General features: G+C 41.1%; 1 protein-coding gene and 1 long non-coding RNA gene across 2 annotated transcripts in view; one reads left to right on the forward strand and one right to left on the reverse strand.

Annotated features, from left to right (window-relative positions):
* LOC131995517 (uncharacterized) overlaps positions 1 to 21,500 on the forward strand; it is a 289,133-nt gene that overhangs the window by 145,197 nt on the left and 122,436 nt on the right. The window contains exon 4 of the long non-coding RNA XR_009397473.1: positions 11,344 to 11,373. This is a non-coding gene — a long non-coding RNA (uncharacterized LOC131995517). The remainder of the gene's footprint in view (positions 1 to 11,343; positions 11,374 to 21,500) is intronic.
* The window catches only part of LOC106092493 (transmembrane channel-like protein), a 165,198-nt gene that overhangs the window by 61,371 nt on the left and 82,327 nt on the right, over positions 1 to 21,500 (reverse strand). Inside the window, exons 5-6 of the mRNA XM_059364169.1 lie at positions 17,972 to 18,099; positions 17,567 to 17,671 (exon numbers count right to left, since the gene is read on the reverse strand). Of these exons, the coding sequence (XP_059220152.1) occupies positions 17,567 to 17,671; positions 17,972 to 18,099 (233 nt within the window). The remainder of the gene's footprint in view (positions 1 to 17,566; positions 17,672 to 17,971; positions 18,100 to 21,500) is intronic.

Genomic DNA, 21,500 nt, shown 5'->3' on the forward strand with positions numbered 1-21,500 from the left:
TATCAATGGGTCTATCTCTCTTCCTTCTGGGTGTTACAAACAAGTTATAATACCCTGTGGCACAGTAGTGGTGTAGGGTATAAAAATTACTTTTATTTATAACTTAAACTTCTAGGTCACATGGCATGACTTCAAATATACTCCACATTGTTAGCATACACAACTTGCCAATACCTTAGGTTAGATTGAAAATAGGGTGCGGATGTTAATCCGCCCCATGCCACTATGGACATACACTTAAGCCAGTAATTTGCTTGTTGTGCGCTCTAAATACTAAAAAAGTAACCTCGTAAAAGAAAATCTAGGTTAGGAATTCCGTGCTTCTTACAAAATCCTTAGTTGTTTTCCATGTCACGCCCCTAAGTTGGTCATTTCTGGTATTGTGTCCCCACCTAATTGCAGGTATCTGTCAGACGCAAAAGCCAGGCAAAGACATATTTTTCCCCGTATGCCGTATACATTCAATCACTTGCCGCATCGATTTTACATAAGTGAGCTCGTGGTCCTAAGTGCCCCGTTATGATACCAATAGCTATTCTGACCTACTTCTGACTTCCTTTTAGTAAAAGCCTCGTTTTCTCACGATCTGGATCCCCCCATAGGATTTTCGACGTCCTACAGACCGTTTCGCTGTTCCACAGGGTTGCATGCACATTCGTCGCCCATGCCCTGACCTCGGACAGCGTCGATCCGAAAGGCTTCGGGTTAACCAAGTTTATTGACTGCAGTCCTCTGGCCTTCACCGCCAAATCGTCTGCCCTTTCATTCACTCTTACTTCGTTATGGCCCGGCACCCAAACGATGTGGATTTTTCCATCCTGTTCGTGACCATACAGTCCTGGTTGTTATTGCCCTTATGGCCATTTTACTGTCCGTTAAGATGTTCACGTTCGACGTCCTCGCGGTTGCACCACACGCATTCCGTGATGGCCCAGATCACCGCTTGCAGGACCGTTTTATGGTCAGGCAGTCTAAAACTGATCTCAGTCCCTGGGTTCACAATGTAGACCCCCAGGCCCACTCTGTCCTCTAGCTTTGATTCATCCGTGTAACATGATCTTCCAGATGACAATACCAGGGTTCCGTCAATCCAATACCTTACGGATGAATGGAGTATGCACATATTTCAAAAATTTAAGATTGCGCACAGCAGAGAACTGCATGAGACCCAATATTTGGGCGCTTGAAATTTTGCACAAATACTTCTTATTAGTGTAGGTCTGTTGGGAATGTAAACACGCCAAATCGGTCCATGTTTTGATATAGCTGCCATATAAACCGATCTTGAGTCTTTAAAAAGATACCGGGCAAAAAATCTGGACAAATGCGATTCAGATCCGGTGGAGAGTATATAAGATTCGGCCTGGCCGAACTTAACATGCTTTTACTAATTGAAGGCTTAAGTGTATATCGCACCTTCATCACTTCTGAACCAATGGCAATTCGCATTATTTTCAATTATTTAATTCTTAATTTGTCTCAATTTGCGGCTTTTAAACCTTGTTGCACATAACAATTTAACAACCGAATGCTTTCGCCCACCCGACCAATTGTTGACCATTAATTGTGGACCCTGAAGGACTTAATTGTGGTTGTGTTTTTATTTTGCACTTTTAAAATGAGTTGTATATGATTTTAATCTGCTTTTTATTTACAACTCTTGCATCGTTGCTGCATGTTTCTCAATTATCAACAACTATAACAGCGTTTAATTTATAATTTACTTATGGCCTCCACTCGATGGTACCTGCATATCCTCACGGGCACCTTGGACTCGAACACTTCTGAATGGAATGCAATTTACTGTGTGCAAATGTTAGTGGCCAATGCTTGGGAATGTGTCTGTTGATGTGCGTGTGTGTGTGTGTGACTTTGCCAGTCCATTTAGGTGTATCCTCCAGTGAATCCAGATAAGAATAGCCCAAGCACTTCACTTAATGCATCTGAACCGGATGGAGCAGCCACATTGTTCTGCCTTAAACCATGGTTAGTTTCCTGCTGTTCCTTGTTTACTTTTATGTGAGATACCATCCATCCATATGCATTTAGCAATGGTTGATGGCGATGATGACCTCTACGGTTATATCTAGTAGTGAAAATTGCAGGTCTCAACATTATAGGGCCACAAAAAAATCTTTTCAGAATGTCAGTGTATTGCAAACGGCGTACTGCAGACGAAAATGGGAATATGTGGCAAAAATTCGATAAAACCCACAAAAGTGTTTTGCATTTTAAGAAATTGTGAATTATCAAAAATAAACCACTTTTTGCATCGTTTAACGTTAAAGGACTTCTAACTTTTGACGTACAAGATCAGGTTGCATGATTTTTTTTTTCTTGTGTCGAAAGAATTCATCGAGAGGAACAAAATGAAGTCGAAAAAAGTGAAAGAGCGCTAACTTTGTCCGGGACGAATCTTGGGAACCCACTTCCTTGGATTCTACTAGGTTAGGTTGAAAAGAGGGTGCAGATGTTAATCTGCCTCATGCCACTATAGACACACACCTAAGCCAGTAATTGGCTTGTTGTGCGCTCTAAAAACTATAACGTGACCTCGAAACAGAAAATTTTAGGTTAGAAATTCCATGCTACTTAAAAAATCCTTAATTGTTTTCCATACCACTTCCCTAATGTCTAGTATCGTGTTCCCACCTAATTAACGGTGTCTGTTAGCCGCGAAAGCCGGGCAAAGGAAAAGATCCAACGTCTCATCATATTCCCCATATGCCCTACACATGCCATCACTAGCCGCACCGATTTTGCATAAGTGAGCTCGTAGCCCTATGTGTCCCATTATGGCACCAAAAGCTATATTGACCTCCGTCTTAGTTCCTTTCAGTAATAGCCTCGTCCTCTCACGATCCGGATCATCCCATAGGATTTTCGCCGTCCTACCGAGTGTTTCGCTGTTCCACAGGGATTGTTGCCCACGCCCACGAACTGCGTCGACCCGAAAGGCTTCAGTTTAACCAAGTTTATCGATGGCAGTTTTCTGGCCTTCACTGCCAAATCGTCTGCCCTTTCATTCCCCCTTACTCCGTTATGGCGCACCACCCCAACGATTCGAATCGTGCCATCCTCAGAGAAGGCATTAATATCCTTCTTACACTGCAAGGCTGTTCGTGACCTTACCGTCCTGGTTGCTATTGCCCTCATGGCCATTTTACTGTCCGTTAAGATGTTCACACTCGACGTTGTTGCGTAAGTACCACACCACCTCGCGCTTTCCGTGATCGCCCGGATCTCTGCCTGCAGGGCCGTATTATGGTCAGGCAGTCTTACACAGATCTCAGTCCATGGGTTATCAATGTAGACTCCCAGGCCCAGAAGATCATGGATTCTACTAAAAATGTGTACAAACTAAATTTATTTGAAGAACATAATCTTATTCTTAAAGGTGATTTTTTAAGAGGTATAGGAAAGTTTTTCAAAGAAAAAGACATATACAAATCAGTAAAACTCATGAAATCTTTATTGGAATCGATAATACGGTCCATATAATTACATGTTTGAATATTATTTTAAAGCAAATGTTGACCGTGACTGCGCCTCAAATGGTCCATCCGCTTAGTCCAATTTTGGCATACTCTTTACAACATTTCAGCCGGTATCTCAGGAATAAATGCTTCAATGTTGTCTACCAATGCGTCAATTGAAGCGGGGTGGTCTGTATAGACATGGGCTTTAACATAGTTCCACAAAAAATAGTCTAAAGATAATAAATCGCACGATCTAGGCGGCCAAATGATGGGTCCCGAACGTCAAATAAAATGTTCACCAAACTCGCCTCTCAATAAGTCCATTGTTACGCGTGTTGTGTGGCTTCGACTTGTTGAAACCACATTTCATGCAAGTCAAGCTCTTGTATTTCGGGCAAAAAAAAAAGTTAAGTTCCTTAATTGCAAGGATCTCCGTTTGATACACACTGCAGTGGTGGGGTAACCTTTTCGATTTGACCAGTTCTAGACCTTTAGAGTACACCCCAAAGTCCACCTGGTCGTTTAGTTTGGAACCATCCGTAGTCTATGTAACTTCTGTTACCAAGGATATCGTAGTTCCAATCGGTTCTATCAGGAATAGAGGTACAGTACTTTTTATCAAAAAGCGGCTCAGAAAGGGTGTAATCAACACTGCCTGGAACATCGGATATTGTATCAAGAATAACACTGTGTCCGTAGCCGCCACATGACCAATGAGAAAGCTCCCTTAACCTCACGGCAGTGGTCGCTGCAATTTGGGTAGCCACAATGTCCAGTGGCATAATATGTAGCATAGAATTCATTGCATCAGATAGTGTCGTCCTCAGTGCGGCTGTGATGCACAATCAAGCCATCCTTTGGATCCGGTTAAGTGTTGAGTATTAGGTGGACTTTTGAAGCGTCGTCCGCCAGACCACAACACCATATAGCATTATAGGTCTGACAACTGCAGTAATACCCAATGCATGATACGCGGTCTAAACCCCCAACTTTTGCCAATGGCTGTCTTTGATTATAAAATTAATCGATTTGCAAGCGTTGTTCGTTTGTAAGACGACTAATGGTTAAATTATGGAACAAACTGAAGATGTTTGACAGTGAAACAAAGCACGAAACGTGCATGAGCTGTTTAAACCATTGTTTGCCAAAAAGATAATAGCTACAAAATCACCGTTTACATTGCTCGAACCGCTTTTAATAAAAAGCACTGTACCTCTATTCGTGATAGAACCGAATGGAACTATGATATCCCTGGTAATAGATATTACATCGACTTCGATACAGATGGTTCCAAACTAGACGACCAGGTGGGCTTTGGGGTGTACTCTGAAGTCATATCAAGAAGGTTACCCGACTACAGCAGTGTGTATTAGGCGGAGATCCTTGCAATTAAGGAAGCGATGGAATGGCTAAGATATAATATCATTACGACCATTACCATAAATTTCTTCTCAGTCAGCTATGAAATCCCTGGAGAACGTAAAAACCGGTCACGACTGTGGCAGATCTCTCAACGAGATGGCTGAACAGTTCAAATCTCCCCTGTTGTGGGTACCGAGAAACAGAGATATCCCAGGGAATGGTAGAGCAGACAAGCTTGCAAGACTAGGAACTGCCTAACACATTCCAGGGAAACTGGAATCTTTGGTTAAGCCTCTAGCGACAAGTAAGCTAGGTCGTCAGGATCAGGCCTGAAAGACAACAAATGACAGATGATCACAAAGGCTGGGTTGTGAACCTTCCAAAATTATGTGGCCTAATCTAGACTTGAAGAGGTCCACCGCTCTGCTTTCGCTGGCTAGAATAGACGTCGCAGTCAATTTGTGCGTCATGACAAGTCACTGTCTGATCGGTCAACATGCTGACAGACTGAAGGTTGAATGTAATGTAGAGGGTTGAATCCCGATTAATGGTCTTGAGCCTTAAAGGACGCGTTTATGACTCGATTTCTCTGAAATTTCGTACAGTGGGTTATTTTTGTATTTCGACATTTGTGCCTTATATGTTCAGATCGATCTATATGATCTCCCGATTTAAGTTCTTGGCCTCATAAAAGTCAGATCGGTGTTTATTTGAATATGGCTGCCAATGGGCCCATAAAAGGCCCATTTGCCTAGCGTTTTCGCTGTTAAAGGCACTTCATTCCGTTGAAGGCACTTACATTGCGAAGATTTTTTTCTTTAAGGCCTTACAGAACTTTACTTCCGCTGCTGCAGAAGTTCGGTTATGTTCGCCGCTATGAATGCACTTTCCTGTTCGCAATATGTAAGTGCTAACAAAGGACTACGTGTCCATTAACTGGGGAGCAGCAAAATTTCTCTTGAAAATGGTAAACATTTTGAACAGTGAGATGCAATAAATTATAATTGTATCTTACCCCTGGATGAGATTAAGTGTGAATGCGTTGGGGAGTTAGTGGATTGTGGATAGTTCACAGAAATGGCTTGGAGTTTAAAGCACATCGGTATGATCAGAGAGAAGTATACCCCGTGTTAACATTAAATATAAAGTAAATGTATTCTAGATGACTTCTTCATCTCAAGTAACTAATGATGAACTTGGTCTAAAAGTTGCAGCACAATATCCTATGATGGAGGGTATAAAAATGCTTACTGTCACAACAACACACAATTCGTTCGACACGGCACGGGAAGCTGTGAGCACCACACAGGCTGGAACATTGAGGTTCGATTTGTGTGGTGTTCATTACTGTTAGCAGAAGCTTAAGTGCGAGCTACCGTCTACAGGTTGCGGATAGTAGAATGCTTCATACGGAGTAGATGCAATGGCAGTTCGCAGTCGCGAACTATCAGCGGTATCGAGCAGAGAGTCTCAGTGAGAGACCGGGCGGCACCGGCTCTGGCACAAATACTGAGTGTCTGTGATGCTCGATGTGACAAGGCGGGTTATTGCCGCCTTTAAATAACCAATGGCCATTCTTTTCCCATGGCGATCGGTCCTTGGTACCAGAACGTGTTTGCTCACCTACAGGAGCTTGACGAGGATCGCCACCCCCACATGGAAATGCGGCTACGACAACGACAACAACAACCAATTCGTTAATCGTGTGCGATTAGTTATTTTGGCATTTGATTTTTATTAAAACGGAAGGACGATTAGGAAGATAGATACGACTTTGTCGTCCATAGCATACCTCAAGAACAACATTCAAGACGCCATTGCCCACATACCGATTGATATGCTACAGACAGTGGACACGAATTACTAAAATTGATTTAATCAGTGTATGCGCAATCGGGACGCCATGTCATTTTGCCATATTGTTTTCGCAAATAAAACAAGTAAAAGTGTCCAAGTTCGGCCGGGCCGAATCTTGGGAACCCACCACCATAGATTCTGCTAAAATATGGGAGCTATATAAGGTTATAAACCGATTTGGACCGTACTTGGCACAGTTATTGGAAGCCATAACAGAACACTATCTGCTAAATTTCAGCTAAATGGGATGAAAATTAAGGCTTTCAGGCGCTCAAAAAGTCAAATCGGGAGATCGGTTTATATGGGAGCTATATCAGGTTATAAATCGATTTGAACCGTACTTGGCACAGTTGTTGGAAGTCGTAACATAACACTATGTGCAAAGTTTCAGCCAAATTGGTTGAATATTGCGGCTCCCAGGGTCTCCAGAAGTCAAATCAGGATATCGGATTATATGGGAGCTATATTAAGTTCTTGACTGATTTGGACCGTTCTTAACACAGGAGATCGGTTTATATGGGAGCTATATCAGGTTATAAACCGATTTGAACCGTACTTGGCACAGTTGTTGGAAGTCTAACATAACACTAGGTGCAAAGCTTCAGCCAAATTGGTTGAATGTTGCGGCTTCCAGGGTCTCAAGAAGTCAAATCAGGATATCGGATTATATGGGAGTTATATCAGGTTCTTGACTGATTTGGACCGTACTTAGCACAGATTTTGGAAATCATAACTGAATACTATGTGCAAAGTTTCAGCGGAATGACTAGTTTGGTATACCTCTGTCCTATGGTGGTGGGTATAAAAAGAATTAAAACAAGTAAAAGCGTGCTAATTTCGACCGGGCCGAATCTTATATACCCCTTACCATGGATCTGATTTGTCGAGTTCTTTTTCCAGTGTCTCTTTTAAGGCAAACAAGGGATGAAAGAAAATAATTATAATGCTACTACAATAGAATTTAATGTTGGAGACCATAGTAGAAGTCATTGTGTAAAATTTCAGTCAAATCGTATAAGAATTGCGCCCTTTAGGGGCTCAAGAAGTAAAATAGGGAGATCGGTTTATAGGGGAGCTGTATCAGGCTATAGACCGATTTAGATCACATTTGACACGTATATTGAAGGTCATGGGAGAAGCCGTTGTAAATAATTTCAGCCAAATTGAACAATAATTGCAACCTCTGGAGCCTCAAGAAGTCAAGATCCCAAATCGGTTTATATGGCAGCTATATCAGGTTGTGAACCGATTTGAACCATATCAGGCACAGTTTTTGGAAGTCATAACAAAGTATGTCATGCTAAATTTCAGCAAAATCGGATAGGAATTGCATCCTCTAATGGCTCAAGAAGTCAAGGCAGTTATATCAGGTTATAGACCGATTTTGACCAAACTCAGCACAGTCGTTGGAAGTCACAACGAAACACGTCACGCAAAATTTTGGCCAAATCGGATAAGACTTGGGCCCTCTAGAGGCTCAAGAAATCAAAACCCCAAATCGGATTATATGACAGCTTTATCAGGCTATAGACCGATTTCAATCATAATCAGCACAGTTATTGGGAATTATAACAAAACACCTCATGGAAAATTTCAGCCAAACCGGATAAGAATTGGCTCATTTGGTGGTGGCTTATACGGCATCTATATCAAAACATGGACCTATATGACCTTTTTACAATCCCAACTGAACTACGCTAATAAGAAGTATTTGTGCAAAATTTCGAGCAACTAACTTTAGTCCTTCGAAGGGTACAGTGCTTTCGATAGACAGACGGACGGACATGACCATATCGGTTTAAAATGTCATGACGATCAAGAATACATATACTTTATGTGGTCTTAGACGAATATTTCGAGGAGTTACAAACAGAATGACGATATTGATATACCCCCATCCTATGACGGAGAGTATAACAATAAATAAAGTAAAAATGCAAATTTGCTCATGAGCATTCCATTGAGGAACATAGGCAAGTTTCTCACATATCAATGAGTGCTGTCCGATTCATGTTTAAGTTCTATAAAAAGGGGCCTCCTGTTTATAGCCGAGTCCGAACGGCGTGCCGCAGTGCAACACCTCTTTGGGGAGAAATTTGTACATGGCTGCCATACCATTTTTCCAAATGAGATAGTTCCTCGGAAATGTCACCAAGATTAGAAGGGGATGATCACCACTGAAAGGTTTTTCTGATATTTTCGCCAGGATTCGAACCCAGGCGTTCAACGTCGTAGGCGGACATGCTATCCTCTGCGCTACGGTGGCCTACAGATATTTATAATATACCTTTTTTTACTTACCACCATAGGATGGGGGTATATTAATAAACTCAATCCATTTGTTACACCACGAAATATTGATCTACGACCCCATAAACTATATGTATTCTTGTTAGTCTGAACATTCCAAGTCGATCTAGTCATGTCCATCCGTAAATTTCGGTAGCTGTCCAACGTATGACGAAGTATATCGGCTTGAAATTTTGAGCAGCAACTTCTTATTGATGTAGGTCGTTGGGGATTTCAAAAGGGTCACATCGGTTCAGGTATGGATATAGGGCCCATATAAACCGATCCCCAGTTTTGACTTCTTGAGGTCGGATTTAACTTAAATTTGACAGACGGACTTCTGCTTTGTCTTTAAACATCCGTGGCGAGTGTGATACGAATCGGTCTATTAACACCATATAAACCAATACCCGAATGTGACTTCTTGAGCTCAACTCAGCATAAATTTCCATCCCATTCCTGCAAAACTTCATGATTCTGGTTTTAGCTGAGTGTGCCTTCTTGAGCTCAAATCAGCCTAAATTTCCATCCCATTCCTACAAAATTTCATGATTCTAGCTTTAGCCGTTTGGGCTGGGCGTTGGTCAGTCAGTCGGTCAGCAATCAGTCAATCACGCAACTCTTTATACCCTACACCACTACTGTGGTACACGGTATTATAACTTAGTGCATTTGTTTGAAACACCCAGAAGGAAGAGAGATAGACCCATTGATAAGTATACTGATCGACTCAAAATCACTTTTTGATTCGATTTAGCTATGTCCGTCTGTCTGTCCGTCTGTCCTTGTTAATTTGTGTACAAAGTACAGGATGCAGTTTTCATACAATCCTCTTAAAATTCGGTACGGACATGTTTTTTGGCCGAAAGTGGAAGCCTATTGAAATCGGTTCAGATTTGGATATAGCTCCCACATATATATTCGTCTGATTTGCAGTAATAATGCAATAAAATGGCCATTTCTTAGCCGATTCTCTGGAAATTTGGCAGGAAGGATTTTCTTGACTCTCAACATTACTGGTGAATTTCATTTAAATCGGTTCAGAGTTAGATATAGCTCTCATATATAATATCGCCCGATTTTAACTTCTAGAGTCACAGCAAGCGCATTTATTGACCAATATTGACAAAATTTCACACAACGCTTTCCTCGGCGACTACCACAATATCCGAGAAGTTTGCTCGAAATCGGTTCAGATTTAGATATAGCTCCCATATATATGTTCATCCGATTTTGAGAAATATTGCAATAAAGTGCTCATTTGTTAACCGATTTTCTCGAAATTTGGCAGGAGGGATTTTCTTATGACTTTCGACATTACTGGTGAATTTCATAGAAATCCGTTCAGATTTAGATATAGCTGTCATATATGTATATCGTCCGATTTTTACTCCAAGAGACTCTGCAAGCGCATTTATTGACCAACCTTAACAAAATTTAGCCTAACGCTTTCCTCGACGACTACAACAATATCTGAGAAGTTTGCTCGAAATTGGTTCAGATTTAAATATAGCTCCCATATATATGTTCGTCCGATTTTGAGAAATATTGCAATAAAGTGCCCATTTGTCAACCGATTCTCTCGAAATTTGGCAGGAGGAATTTTTATATGACTCTCGATATTACCGGTGAATTTCATAGAAATCGGCCCGGATTTAGATATATTGGTGATAAATGTATATCGCCCGATGTTTACTCCAAAAGCCTTAACAAGCGCATTTATTGACCAATCTTGCCAAAATTTTGCACAACGCTTTCCTCGGCGACTACCACAATATATGAGAAGTTTGCTTGAAATCGGTTCGGATTTGGATATAGCTCCCATATATATATTTTCCAGATTTTGGTTAATTTGCAATAATGCTGGAATTTGTCAACCTTCGTTATTACAGTTTGAACATATTTGCTCGAAATCTGATAGGGATTGTTTAATAACCCATCTGAAAACATCCATTGAGATCCTCAAAAGTTGGTCCAGTATTGGATATAGCTCTCACATTGTACTTAAAACGTAGGTGATGGGTGTTAGACAGTCGGCACCGCCCGACTTTTGCCCCTCCTTACTGGTTTTAAATGGCATAGTTCCTCACAAATGTCATTAGCATTAGGAGGGGATGACCAGCGGTGACAAACTCTTTGATGTTCTTGCCAGAATTCTTACCCAGGTTTTCAGCGTCATAGGCGGACATGATAACCTCTGTGCTACGATGGCCTCCGAAAATAACTGAAGTACTTCTGTTTTTATAGACTTTTGACATTAGTAAGTTTCTCTGGCTCATCCTGTTAATTATTAAATTTTTTTTTTTTTTTTTAACTTATTGACAATAGTTTTAAACCATTTCCAATTTTTTTCCAGGTGTTTGTCCTAAATACATATTTTTGAAAGGTATGTGCTCACCCTATTCACTAATACTTATTTATTTCGCATTCCTTCCCATTCTGAATGAGTTTGTGGATACCTAATCCTTACATATCCTTATGTTCTTGAAAATACTTTATTTAACAGCTTTATATATCAAATAATTAACAACAAAGACTAGCATGAGGTTCATTAAAATGAGAAAAATAGAACATGGCCCCCGGGCCTTTATAGGTTAGCAGAACATTGCATATGCTTGCGTGTGCCTGTGTGAGTGTAAAATACTTTAGGATTTATATTTCCAGAGGATCTCCCACCTACATACAATGCAGACATTTGGATTTTAAGTGTTCTCTGCAGACTTTTGTGTCAAGTTTTTTCTCCACTTAAACATCCCCTTTGAAAAATCTGAAGTTGGGGTTTGGGAATTTCAATAGGAAAGGGAACTTAGAGTTCCCACTCTATCCTCTGCCATTATCCGCATGTAGTGAACTCAAAGAAAACTTTTTCGAACATTGATGGGAAAACATGCATGCAACAGAATCAAACAAAACAAAAAAAAACTTTTCAAAGCATGCTTCACCAAATATGTGCTTAAATCAAACAATGCAAACAAAGAAAAAACATGTTAAACTGGCCATGGGATGCATTAAGTCGAATCTTGTATTCCCTGCACCTTGGATAGATATGATGCAACAAAAGTGAAGGACTCGAATTTGGTTCGAAACTTTCGTTGCTCCATTCCGTTGACTTAACGCCACCTTTATTATCCAAGGTAATGCAACGTACCAGAGGACTGGCGTCAATAAACTTGGTTAATCGAAGCCTTTCTGAACGACGCAGTCCGAGTGCATGTAACACTGTGGAACAGCGAAGCAGTCGGGAGGACGACGAAAATCCTATGGGGAGAATTAAGAAAGAGGTCAGTATAACGTTCGGTATCAAACGGGACACATAGGACTACGAGCTCATTAATGCAAAATCGGTGCGGGAAGTGATAGCATGTGTCGGTCATGTGGGGAGGATAATGAGACGTTGGAGCATTTCCTTTACCAATGCCCGGCTTCCGCGGCTAACAGTCACCGGCACTTAGGTGCGGACACAATACCAGATATGAACCTACTGTGGGGCGTGGTATGGAAAATTATTAGGGATTTTGTTAATAGCGCAGAGAATTCCAGACTTAGATTCTACCCTACGGGAAATGGGACAGGTCCCAAACCTGTGACGGGATAAGTCCTCCGCTGATAGGGACCGGTTGCAATTCTCGTCCCCTTACATTGAAAAAACCCATCGTTTTTATAAGGGTTTGTCGCTCGAGGTGACGAATTACCAGCATTCTAATACCGTAGAATGGGCCCTGGGACAGTTCGAAAAGGATGAGTATACTTTGCAAGTATTTTTGAGGGGGATAACATTAGTAAGCAAATATATTTAACAAATAATCAATTTTTATACCCTACACCACTACTGTGGTACAAGGTATTATAACCAATTGCATTTTTTTGTAACACCCAGAAGGAAGAGAGATAGACCCATTGATAAGTATACCGATCGATTCAGAATCATTATACCCTACACCACTTCTGTAGTACAGGGTATTATAACTTATTGCATTTGTTTGTAACACCCAAAAGAAAGAGACATAGACCCATTGATAGGTATACCGGTCGACTCAGAATCACTTTCTGTCCGTCCGTCTGTCTGTCCGTCTGTCCATGTTAATTTGTGTACAAAGTGCAGGTCGCAATTTTCATCCGACCGTCTTCAAATTTGGTACAGGCATGTTTTGCGGCCTAGAGACGAAGCCTATTGAAATTGAAAAAAATCGGTTCAGATCTGGATATAGCTCCCATATATATGTTCGTCCGATTTTAAGTAATACTGCAATAAAATGGTAATTTTTTAACTGATTCTCTCTAAATTTGGCAGGAAGTATATTTCGATGACTCTCAACATTTCTGGCGAATTTCATGGAAATCGGTTCAGATTTAGATATAGCTCTCATATATGTATATATCGCCCGATTTTCACTCCTAGAGCCACTGCAAGCGCATTTATTGACCAATCTTCCCAAAACTTTGTACAACGCTTTTCTCGACGTCTACCACAATATCCATAAAGTTTGCATAAAATCGGTTCAGTTTTAGACATAGCTCCCATATAAATGCTCGACCGATTTGCAGTAATATTGATATAAAATGGTCTTTTGTTAACCGATTATCTCGAAATGCGGCAGGAAGGCTTTTTCCTTGATTTCCGACATTACTGGTGAATTTCATGGAAATCGGTTCAGATTTAGATATAGCTCCCATATGTATATATCGCCCGATTTTCACTCCTAGAGCCATTGCCAGCACATTTATTGACCAATCTTCCCAAAATCTTGCACAACACTTTCCTCGACGACTTTCACGACATCCATAATGATTTCTCGAAATCGGTTCAAATTTAGATATAGCTCCCATATATATGTTCGTCTGATTTGCAGTAATATTGCAATAAAATAGTCTTTGTTAACCGATTCTCTTTAAATTTGGCAGGAAGGATTTTTTGATGACTCTCAACATTTCTGGTGAATTTCATGGAAATCGGTTCAGATTTGTATATAGCTCTCATATATGTATATTGCCCGATTTTTATTCCTTGATGTACTGCAAACGCAATGTTTGACCAATGTTACCAACATTGTGCACAACCCTTTCCTCGACGACTACCACATGATCTGAGAAGTTTGCTCGAAATCGGTTCGGAATAAGATATAGCTCCCATATTTATGTTCGTCAGATTTTGGGTAATTTGCAATAATGTTGTCATTTGTCAACCGTAGTTATTACAGTTTGAACATATTTGCTCGCCGAGGTCCATCAAAATTGGTTCAGAATTGGATATTGCTCCCACATTGTACTTATAGGGTAGGTGTAGGGGTATTATAGAGTCGGCACCGCCCGACTTTTCCTTAGTGGTAACAATAATTAAGCAACTTTTTAAAAAATAATTAAGAATCATAAGATATGACCTGTGACAGGCAACTAATTCTCCAGTTTGGGACCGGTATTTTTGGGTCAAATGACTACACATTTCCCATAGGGTATATTTCGAGATTACTTTTTAGTATTTAGAGCGCACAATAAACCGATTACTGGCTTAGATTAAAGTGAAGAGTGTTCAGTATATGATGCCATTTCATCATGCAGAAACTCACACACGAGCCTCGCAAACTTTCCCATGACCATTCCGTTAGTGAATAGGGGAAAACTCTTCATGTATCAGTGAGTGCTGTCCGATTGAATTTTAACCTCAATGATAAGGGACCTCTTTTTATGGCCGAGTCCGAACGGCGTATTGCAATGATATGTGTTTTGGGGGGAAGTTTTTACAAATTTCTATAGCATTAGGAGGGGATAACTACCACTGAAAAATTTGTTGATGTTATTCCAGTATTCCAACCAAGGCGATTAGCGTCATAGCGGACTTGCTAACCTTTGCGCAAAGGTGGTCTCCAAATTCGTACCGAGGCAACAGCTCGATGGAAATCCATTGTTGGTCAAAAAGTTGTATTCAGCAATGGGACTCATCATAGATATGTAAAGCTATCACATCTGATGAAGAACATCAACAAAATTTAACGATCCATTCCGAGAAAACGACATTTTGGAGTTGAAAAAGATCAAAATTTTTGTCTAACTACAGGGCTCCGGTTCTGGTCATCTTCTTAACGGCGTGCCTAGAACTTGCATTTGTTTTGAAAACCTGGCAAGAGGCAAGGATGTTCTTTATTCCCTAGCCCGGCAAGGTAGTAATGCGGCACCAATATTCATATGCACCTATGAGCATTTTGTACTTGCAGCCAGAGCTGCGGAGTCTGACTCTCGACTTCGACCTCGGTCCCGAGTCGAAGTCGGAGTCTGACTACTAAGCTGCAGTTGGGGCCAGCTTGACGAACTCCGAGCCGAATTCCGACTCTGGCTTAATAGCCAAACTCCAACTTCGACTCCGAAGTCCAGCTTTCAACTCATTACCATGATAGAAAAGGCAAATTGCATACAGACAATAAGCCTATGTAAAAGGGAGGTCGGTGAACACCACCCTATGAGATGATTGGACTCAAAATAGAAGAATCTCTCGATGGCAATATGTACATACTTGGGGTATACATTGATATCAAGGGGGCTTTTAGCAAGCAATGTGAAGACCGATCCAATACTTAGACCTGTACGGGGCGCACCGGGTCCTTAGGGATTCAATATGCCATATGATAAGGAACTGGGGGTCCCATGCAATAAGAATAAGGGAAAAGGTAGCACAAGGCACACCACAGCAAAGCATTTTATCGCCACTCCTATGGATTACCACAATAAGTAGCTTACAACGGATGAGTTAAGGGCGTGGGCGACGCGTGCGCATGCAACCCTGTGGAACAGCGAGACGGTCGGTAGGACGGCGAAAATCCTATGAAGGGATCCAGATCGTGAGAAGTCGAGGCTATTACTGAATGGATGTAATAGCCATCATTTTGTTAGGGCTAAGCGGGTGGATAGCCGCTTCACCCTACATACCCCTTAAACTGGACATATCTGTGGACTATGGCAAACAGGGGCTCAAATCTCATATCTGTTTTATGGCCAAGTGGTTCAGGAACACCTCAACTCTAAACTCCCCCTTAACCACACATATATACCAACTATAGCAAAGTGTACCTCAAATGTGGTTTTTGGGAGTAGGGTATGAATCTGACATCTGATTTTCGGGGCAAAGGGTATGACGACTCCAGTCCACCACCAAAACCAAAAGAATGAAGTGGATATAACATCCAAACTTTATTGGGCGGACCCTCCGCTTACCCTATTTTCAAAAACGCCAGATCTCGGAGATGGGTGGGGCGATTTAAGCGAAATTTGTTTTGTTTATAATAACTCACAAACAGAAATTTGGTATCCTTATTTGGGGTGGGATATCAAGGGGGACCGCCCCACCGCTAAAGCCCGCCAAGTGGAAATATAGACAATATGGGTCTCAAATGAAAGGTATTTGAGACTAGAACGCGAATCTGACATATGAGGGTCCGCCTGACCTCCAAATAGACCACAATAATGGACATATTTACCGATCATAGCAATATAAGGCTCAAACGAAAGTTATTTGGGAGTGGAGCGCAGAGGTTAGCATGTCCGCCTATGACGCTGAACGTCTGGGTTCGAATCCTGACGATAACATCAGAGAAAGTTTTCAGCCGTGGCTATCCCCTCCTAATGCTGGCGACATTTGTAAGGTACTATGCCATGTAAAACTTCTCTCCAAAGAGGTGTCGCACTGCGGCACGCCGTTAGGACTCGGCTATAAAAAAGGAGGCACCTTTTCATTGAGCTTAAACTTGAATGGGACTCATTGATATGTGAGAAATTTGCCCCTGTTCCATAGTGGAATGTTCATGGGCAAAATTTGCTATATGCAATATCTGTTTATAGACCGTTTCGAATCATACTCGGAATGGAGGTTGGAAGTTATAAATTGGCTAAAATTTAGGGGCTCAGCACCTAAAAACCTGAGATTTTGCATGTTCTGTTACGACTTCTAACTATAGTGCGAGGTATTGCCCACATCGGTTTACAGTCTGATACTATCATATAATTCGATCTCTCGATTCGATATCTAGAGCCCCTGAAAGACGCAACTATTATCTAATTTCGTTGATGTTTTGTTCGCAGTGTTCTATAACGGCTTTCAACGTCCGTGTCATATGCAGTCCAAATCTTTGTATAACCCGATAAGCTTCCATTTAAACTTACGAATTCATGTCTTGAGCCCCTGCAAAACGCAATTGTTGTACGATTTGGCTGAAATTTTGAACATAGTGTTTTGTTATGACTTTCAGTATCCATGGAAAATATTGTCCAAATCGCTTTACAACCATAAAAGCCAATCTCCCGACTGGCCTTTTAGGGCCCCTAGAGGCAAAATTATTACACGATGGGCCAAAAATTTGTGCTTCTTCATTTACAGAAATTTTGTGTAGACTATTAGCAGAATCCAAGGTGGTGGATTATCAAGATTAGGCCCGGCCAAATTTAGCACGCTTCTGTTGGTTTTGTTTTTTCCTAGTTTGCTACAAACAGATTACTCAAGGCAACATACACCAGTTTTCAGAATGTAGGGCATAGACAAAGGAATTGGGTAAAAATGGGGAATAAAAAAGAATAAAAAGTAAAAAATCACTTACAGCAGCCATAACAATTTTAAAACGCGCCCACAAATCTCGAGTGCTACGTGACATAGCAAAACGCTCCTGTAGTGCACCCTCATGACGTGCCACATAGGTTTTGGCCTATAACGAAAAGAATAAACGGTTTTAGAATAATAAGAATGTGGAGTAGAAATGTTTTTTTTTTTTGTTTCATTTTATGTTTTGTTTTTGTTTTGAAAAACAAACACATATTCCTTGAACGAAAATCAAAATGAACATGCTTTTGAATTTAAAGATCCCTATGAAATGCTGTGCCACTGGCAGGACTTTGCAAGATATTTCTTTAAATTGTTCTTTTTCTTAAGGGAAAACCTGAAATTTCTTAACTTGGTACAGCTTTTACTGATTTTGATTTTCTGTGGCTTTTATTGATGTACTTACCTGTCTTACTAACTTAAGTTTCTTTCTTATGGGCCATGGTTGAAGTTTTACAGATTGTATGACCTCCTTGTGAAGTCGAATATTTTCAAATATTTGTTCTTGGGTTGATTCTTGATTTGTGCCTTCATCTGCAAAAACATAAAATGATGTGGAATATGAATAAGCAATGCCTTTCGCAAGTCACGAATTTTCTTCATATTTTTCCAATTTTGTATTTTAATATTTATCGTTATTTGTTTAGCATTTGATATGCAAAAATTCAAGCCAAGTAAACAATATTCACAAAACAAGTAAAAGCGTGCTAAGTTCGGCCGGGCCGAATCTTATATACCCTCCACCATGGATCGCATTTGTCAATTTCTTCCCCGGCATCTCTTCTTAGGCAAAAAAGGATATAAGAAAAGAGTTTCTCTGCTATTAAAACGATATCAAGATATTGCGACCTCTAGGGGTCAAGAAGTCAAGATCCCGGATCGGTTTATATGGCAGCTATATCAGGTTATGAACCGATTTGAACCTTATTTGGCACAGTTGTTGAAAGTAAAAATAAAATACGTCATGCAAAATTTCAGCCAAATCGGATAGGAATTGCGCCCTCTAAAAGCTCAAGAAGTCAAATCCCCAGATCTGTTTATATGACAGCTATATCAGGTTATGGACCGATTTGAACTATACTTGGCACAGTTGTTGGATATCATAACGAAATACTTCGTGCAAAAATTCATTTAAATCGGATAAGAATTGTGCCCTCTAGAGGCTCAAGAAGTCAAGACCAAAGATCGGTTTATATGGCAGCTATATCAGGTTATGGACCGATTTAAACCATACTTGGCACAGATCTTGGGTATCATAACAAAACACGTCGTGCGAAATTCCATTCCATTCGGATAAGAATTGCGCCCTCTAGAGGCTCAAGAAGTCAATACCCAAGATCGGTTTATATGGCAGCTATATCAAAACATGGACCGATATGGCCCATTTACAATACCAACCGACCTACACCAATGAGAAGTATTTGTGCAAAATTTCAAGCGGCTAGCTTTACTCCTTCGGAACTTAGCGTGCTTTCGACAGACAGACGGACGGACGGACAGACGGACGGACATGGATAATCGGATAATCGGGCATACTAATATTGTCATTCGGTTTGTAACACCTCGAAATATGCGTCTGAGACCCCATAAAGTATACATATTCTTGATCGTCAAGTCATTTTAAGTCGTCTGTCTGTCGAAAGCACGCTAACTTTCCAAGGAGAAGAGCTAGCCGCTTCAAATTTTGCACAAATACTTTTTTTTTATTGCAGGTCTTGAGTCTTGACTTCTTGAGCCTCTAGAGGGCGCAATTCTCGTCTGATTTGACTGAAATTTTCACGTAGTGTTTTGGTTCAATTTTTAATATGAGCGTCTAGAGGGCCCAATTCCTTTCCGATTTGACTGAAATTTTGCTCGTAGTGTTTTGTTATCACTTACAACAACTGTGTTAAGTATGATTCAAATCTATTCATAATCTAGTATAGCTGTCATATAAACCGATATGGGGCCTTGACTTTTTGATCTTCTAGAGGGCACAATTGCTATCCGCTTTGGCTGTAATTTGGCATAACATGTTTTGTTATGACTTCCAACAACTTTACTTTGTAAGGTTCAAATTGGTCCATAACCTGATATAGCTGTCAAATAAACCGATCTGGGATCTTGACTTCTTGAGCCTCTAAAGGGCGCAATTAATATCCGATATGGCTGAAATTTCTCTCAGACCTTCAACATACGTGTCAAATATCGGTCTATAGCCTGAAACAGCACAACAGAGATACCGGGAAAAGAACTCGACAAATTTGACCCATGGTGAAGGCATATAAGATTTGGCCCGGCCGAACTTAGCACGCTTTTACTTGTTATAACCCACACCACTACTGTAGCACAGGGTATTATAACTTAGTGCATTTGTTTGTAAGACCCAAAAGGAAGAGAGATAGACTCATTGATAAGTATACCGCTCGACTCAGAATCACTTTCTGATTCGATTTAGCTATATCCGTCTGTCTGTCCGTCTGTCCATGTTAATTTTTGTACAAAGTACAGGTCGCAATTTTCATCCGACCATCTTCAAATTTGGAATGGGCAAGTTTTTCGACCTAGAGACGAAGCCTTTTGAAATTGGAAAAAATCGGTTCAGATTTGGATACAGCTCCCATATATATGTTCTTCAGATTTTGGGTAATTTTGAACATATTTGCTTTGCTCGGAATTTGATACAGGAATTTTAATAATCTATCTGGATACATCGGCCGAGGTCCATCAAATTTGGTTCAGAATTAGATGTAGCCGCCTTTTGTTTTTATAGGTTAGGTGTAGAGTATTATAAAGTTGGCACCGCCCGACTTTTGCCTTTCCTTACTGGTTTCGTCATGGGAGAGGCACATCCTGGAGTGCCTTCTCGGCACGCTTCTGGTCCGTGCCGGGATTGAAAAGAACCCCGGACCCTGGTTCTGTTCAGTTTGCCGGAACTTCCTCCATCATCGGTCGGTGTCGGTGAGGTTTAACCGGTGCATGGAGAGGCTACATTTCCGATTTTGCTCTGGCCTTACATCACTACAGAAGTAAAGTTATACTGAATATGTTGCAAGTTGCTGAGCGAACAAAGAGCGTCGTCGTCGTCGCCTTCTGCGTCCTCGTCGTCGGACTATGTGACCCCCCGACCTCTCCCGTGTGGCAATATACGCAACATCAGCATCCTAGCCCCAATATTGGCAGACCAGTGCCAAGGGTGTATAATTTTTGCAATTGAATTGCAACGGTCTCCGTGGTAAGATCAACGAGATTGTGGATTTTATGAGTCAGAAGAATATATTAGTTTCAGCGATCCAGGAGACAAAGCTCACCAACAACTGCAGCTTGCACAGTTGTCACGGATACAATGTGCTATATAAGGATCGCTCAAGGAATGAAGGTGGAGGATTGGTCTTCGGGATACACCATTCCGTGCAGTATAGACCCATCTCGCCTATGCCTGGCGCTAGTGACCCCTACATGGAGTGCATGGGGATAGTAGTCAGGCACGGTGCTGTCGAGATAGAGCTATAAGACGTGTACTGGTTGGACTGGTTGGTAGCTGTGTCCCAATTAATGGCTAAGCTAACAAACCCGACATAAGTGGGTTACTCTCTGGCCATAATCGTCTGGTTTTAGGAAACGTTAATGCGCATCACATTTCATGGCATTCTCCCCTAGGTAACGATCAACGTGAAATGGCTTTGGCAGAGCAGATTGAAGGCTCAATGTTTTGCACGGTGAATAAGGATGCCCCCACTAGGATTACGAGGAGGTGTTGTAGCTCGCCAGACATTTCCATTGCATCCCCTGATCTCCTGAGTGACTTATCCTGGCAAGTCGTCATCTCTATAATTCTTACCATCGACCAATCACCCGACTTCATAACCTCTGAGCGCCGGAAGAAGGCCGATTGGGCTGGCTTCAGAGAGTATTCCAATAGCCGCTTCAGTGAACTGACAACCTCCTTGGATGTG

Source organism: Stomoxys calcitrans, chromosome 1 (assembly GCF_963082655.1).
Source record: "Stomoxys calcitrans chromosome 1, idStoCalc2.1, whole genome shotgun sequence".
Lineage (NCBI taxonomy): Eukaryota > Metazoa > Arthropoda > Insecta > Diptera > Muscidae > Stomoxys > Stomoxys calcitrans.